We start from the raw sequence: 5,016 nt of genomic DNA, 5'->3' as shown, positions 1-5,016 counted from the left end.
TTCCCGCGGAGCTCGTCGAGAGGATCGCCGGGCTAAGGTTAGGTTAATCTTCGTTTATAGATTTAGATTGCGATTTAATTTTGGGTTAATTGTATAGAGGTCCCTGTAAACATTGTAAATAGATCAAAGTTTAATAGATAAGATTTTATAAATTTATGTTTTTTTTATATATCCAATCTAATTCATTTAGGTACATTTTCGATCGGAGATAAAGAGAACGCAAATTTTTTACTCGAGAATAGTAGTTCTCGGGTATATAAAATAAGCTAGTATAATTATTCTCACCAACACCTTCATTTTTTATATATAACTATCCACTATTTTTCTTATTTTATATTATCTATCCAAACGCTCTTTTTTTTATTTCGGGATCAATCCAATTTTCATTCAAACGCTATTTTTCTTATCCCTCTATTAAACAAGCCGAACAAAAGCCCGGCCCAGCTCGTTCGGCTCGTTGACGCCCCTATTCACCTCCCCTTCTTCTTCCTCTCGAGTTTTCAGAACCCTTATTCCGCGAGTTTCCAAAACGAATTTTTTTTATAAATAATCTTATTAATTTTTATAATTATAAAAATAATTTTGTTAAAAAAATAATTATAAAAATTGACCTCTAAATGCGGTGAATGATTCACCGCATTTATAACTTCTCATTAGGAGTAGAAAAGAAATAAAAGCGGTAAACCATTCACCGCTTTTATCATTGTAAAAATATAGAAAAAAGTGAGAAAAAATAAAGAAAGCAGTGAATAGTTCACCGCTTTTAAAAGCGGTGAATGATTCACCGCTTTCATAAGACTACATTTATAAATAAAAATTTAACAGATTTAATTTTAGAATAAATGTGTAGAAAAAGACTATTGCACTAAAAAGCTCTTCCAAAACCCTAGCGCCGCCCCTCCAGCAGAGCCACCACCTCCGCCACCATGAAGCTCGACGTAGACGCGCTGAGGTACCTCTCCAAGGACGATTTCAGGGTCCTCACAGCCGTGGAGATGGGTATGAGGAACGTACGTATATCTATCCCTCCTCCTCCTCCTCCTCCTCCTCCTTTCTCAGTCTCTCTCTCTCTCGTGATCTCTAATTCTACCTCTTCAATTCAATTTGGAGTAAACGAGAGAATTCATCTTGTTTAACGCTCGGTTTCAGCACGAGATCGTTCCCGCGGAGCTCGTCGAGAGGATCGCCGGGCTAAGGTTAGGTTAATCTTCGTTTATAGATTTAGATTGCGATTTAATTTTGGGTTAATTGTATAGAGGTCCCTGTAAACATTGTAAATATATTCCTACAATTATCAACTTTCTTATGTTATTATATTTTCAAATATGTCCCTGCTGTTAGGATCCATAAGAAAAATTTAGTTAAAAATACTTAATCTTGATTAGTTAGTAAGAAAAATTTAGTTAAAAATACTTAATCTTGATTAGTTAATGAGGTAAATTGATATTTTTACCCCTCTTATATTATACCTTATTCTCTCAATCGAAACCCTAGTAATGGAAACTCTTCTCTCTCTTCCTCTCTCTCCTTCATGCTAGTTTCGAACCCGTAACTAGAATTTCTCCGTCCTTATTTATCCATGACGTTTGTTGCTTAGCCTAATGTGTGTTGTTTTCCTATTCAATTTCCTCTATAATTTTTTTTTATTTTATTAAAAAAAAAGTTTAGGAGAAAAAAAGTGAGAGAAGAGGATGCAACAATTGTGGATTGGGTTTGGTTTTAAAGAAGAAGAAGAAGATGAGGAAGAAGATTACCATTGAAAATTTTGTAGGGATAAAAGTTAAAAGTTAAACTTTGCAGGGATATATTTGCTATTTAATATGTTTACAGCGAGCTGTATGCAATTAACCCTTTAGTTTTTATAATAATTATGATTTTTTTGTGCTAAATATATGCTAAATTATGTTACTTTCTTGTGTTTTAAAGACATGGGGGAACGTCTAAGGTGCTGAGGAATCTGCTGAAGCACAAACTGGTGCATCATGATTCATCAAAGTGTGAGTAGTTTAAGGCCTATTTACTGGTTCTTGTAATTGTAAGTAGCTCCAAAATTGCATCTTGGGTGCTGTTCTGAGTGAAATTTTTTTTTTATTTGCAATTTAGATGATGGGTTTCGGCTCACCTATCTTGGGTACGATTTCCTCGCAATCAAGACCCTTGTCAATCGCGGTGTATTTGCTGCCGTAGGCCGTCAAATTGGTGTTGGAAAGGAGTCGGGTATGCCTTTTTTTTTGGAACTTTTATTTCATTATATTTTCCAGAGTTTCTGCTTTATGGTTCCTTTTCCTTTCGAGTTTAATTGTCCTATGAGTCCTTGATACTACACTAATCACAATTAGGTGTGTAAATTTTGTATTATGGTACACTTGTAGAGCTCCCATTAAATTTCTCTGTTGAAACTAACAAATATTTTCACGTGTTCTATTGTAATACCGCGTAAGTGATTGTTCAGCCCCTCTCTCTATTTATTACAGTCGGTCTTGTTTTGTGTGGTGGCTACTTGGATATTTTCCATCCATTCTAATAGAGAAATTCAACATAAGGGTGAAGATTAAAGGGAACGTATTAATTAGGGACCAGATAGTAAAAATTGAATATGTCGAAAACTAGATTGAAACTTCACGAGGAGGTTGGGCACTAGTGCCATTCTATCATGCTTGTAGGTAATGCGCCTCTTTGTGATTACAGATATATTTGAGGTTGCCACGGAAGATGGGACGGTTCTCGCGATGAAGCTGCATAGGCTGGGTAGGGTCTCTTTCAGGGCCGTCAAGTCTAAGCGAGACTATTTGGTNAGTTTTTACTTATATTCGAATCAAACGAATCCTTAACTTAGTATTTGTTGGTCAACTTGTGAACCGGCTCATGCACAAGCTGAATTTTTCAGCTCCATACTTTAATGAGCCGGCTCGGCTCGTCTATTAAACAAGCCGAACAAGAGCCCGGCCCAGCTCGTTCGGCTCGTTGACGCCCCTGTTCACCTCCCCTTCTTCTCATAGTTAGTTAATTCGCGAATTATTTGTGAATTATTTGCGAATTTTTGAAATGCCGAATTAAACACCCGTTTTCGAAGTTTTGTCAAAAATTCGAAATAATTCGTGATTTTTTGAGCAAAAATAATTATTCGCGAATAAAACGGGATTCGCGAATAATTCGGCCTAAAAAAACGGCCCTCTTGCTTGCGACTGTGAGCGGACTTGTGGGCCTCGCGGTGGCCCAAAACAGGAAAAAGAACCTTTCGCCCAAAAGAAATAAAAGAAAAAAGAAAAGAAAGGATTTCTGAAAACCATCGCCCCCCTCCCACGAGGCGACGACTCCCACGCTCCCACCCCCACCCCTCCCAAAAAAAGGTTTGCCCTAACTTCTCACTCCTGCGGCGGTGCGGCCCTGCCATTGACCCCTGCGGCGGTCTCCCTCTTCCCTTCCGGCCGCTCGCCGAACGCCATCGGAAGCCCTCCTCTTCAGGAATCGAAGATCGAAGATCGGGTTCTTCACTCTTCAGGAATCGAAACCCTCCTCGTCGCCTCTTCCTCTTCCGCTTCCGCTTCCTCTCCCGCTTCCGCTATCCAACGATAGATCAGTAACCGGGTGGTTCTTTACAAACCCAAGTAGGTACGTTTTGAGTTTTTTTCATTCTTCAAAGAAAAAGTTGGAAGCTTTTAGTCATCTGATGGATTGTTTTATACACAAGTGGCTGAGTGCTTAATTGAATGTGTCCATTCTCTGTTATGCACAAAGAAGACCCAAACATAGTGCTAAATAAATAATCTTAATTAACTTTGGGACCAGGAACTTGTTACGATCCTGACCCTTTCGCAACCCGATACTAATCGTAGGAAGGCGAAATGGAATGATGTATCGCTTACCTGATCTGATTCTTTGATCCGATGAAGTTGCGCACAGAGGATCGAAGAAGAAGAGATGATGGGATTCAAAATTTGACTGAATCCAGACCCGTTGGTATCAGTGGAAGAGCTAGAGGAGCAAGAATAGATCTGAGATGAGGAGTGAGATGGGGAAGAAGAAGAAGAAGAATGGAGAAGAGTGGGGAAGAGGAGAGGATTGGGGAGAATTGGGGAATTTTTATTCAAATTTCTCATAGTTTGTTACAGGCGTGAGTTGCTACTTATACTCCTCAGCGTGAGGATCAAAATGTAAGAATTACAATGGCGAGGGTTAAACTGTAATTGTAATTACACTCAGTGGACTATAGTGGGCCTAATCCTGGCTTGGGCTGGGCTCCTTCACTGGCTTCAGCTCAACCGTCTCTCTCTAAACCTTCCGGATTCGGGTCGGTGTCACAGAGTAAGAGTTAAGCGGAACCATTACCCGCTATGGCTCCACACTGTTCCAGAGATGGCCCGTCACCCATTAGCTGATCCAGAGTTCGGAGTCGGGCGCGGTGATGCTACAGTGAGGTAACACGAACCCATTGCCCGATAACCCTTCTTCTATAGATTTCGCCGCCGCGCCACTGTTCTTCTTCACCTTCGATCCTCTCGCGTCTCACCCTTCTACTCCGCCTACTTACCCTACTCTTCTATCTGATGCAATGGTCGTAACAGAACTCTTGTATTATACCTAATCAATTTCATGATCTTTGTCGACACTTGCAAAAGGAAATTTTGTTGTGGTCTTTCATGGACCATTGACTCACTGGGATTTCTACTTAATTTTTAAAACATAACTTTGGGACCAGGTACTAATTGAGTTTTCATTCTTCAAAGCAAAAGTTGGAAGCTTTTACATTTAAATATGGACTATCTTGATCAATTATTTGCTTAATTATTTATTTATTTTGAGGAATAATATAGTTTACTTTTTTTTTTTACTTAATTAGTTTAATTTTATAGCTTTTTATTCTTATATTTTTTAAAAAATATGAGTATTTATGCTAATAGCATAAATTTTGAGAGGAAAAAAATTTAATTTAATAGCCGAATTTTTTATCCCGAATTTTTAATTGGTGAACGTATAATATCCGTATAAATCACGTATCCGAATAATTGGCGAATC

The 5,016-nt window shown here is 38.6% G+C and overlaps 1 protein-coding gene across 1 annotated transcript in view; it reads left to right on the top strand.

The window, feature by feature from the left end:
- Positions 797 to 5,016, top strand: part of LOC109717099 (serine/threonine-protein kinase rio2-like) — a 9,112-nt gene continuing 4,892 nt past the window's right edge. The window contains exons 1-5 of the mRNA XM_020242775.1: positions 797 to 1,010; positions 1,150 to 1,196; positions 1,927 to 1,997; positions 2,104 to 2,217; positions 2,689 to 2,792. Coding sequence (XP_020098364.1) covers positions 927 to 1,010; positions 1,150 to 1,196; positions 1,927 to 1,997; positions 2,104 to 2,217; positions 2,689 to 2,792 — 420 coding nt within the window. The 5' untranslated portion in view covers positions 797 to 926. The remainder of the gene's footprint in view (positions 1,011 to 1,149; positions 1,197 to 1,926; positions 1,998 to 2,103; positions 2,218 to 2,688; positions 2,793 to 5,016) is intronic.

The sequence above is a fragment of the Ananas comosus genome, linkage group 11 (assembly GCF_001540865.1).
Source record: "Ananas comosus cultivar F153 linkage group 11, ASM154086v1, whole genome shotgun sequence".
Taxonomy (NCBI): Eukaryota; Viridiplantae; Streptophyta; class Magnoliopsida; order Poales; family Bromeliaceae; genus Ananas; species Ananas comosus.
Note: the sequence above shows the minus strand (reverse complement) of the source record. Positions and strands in the feature narration are given on the sequence as shown.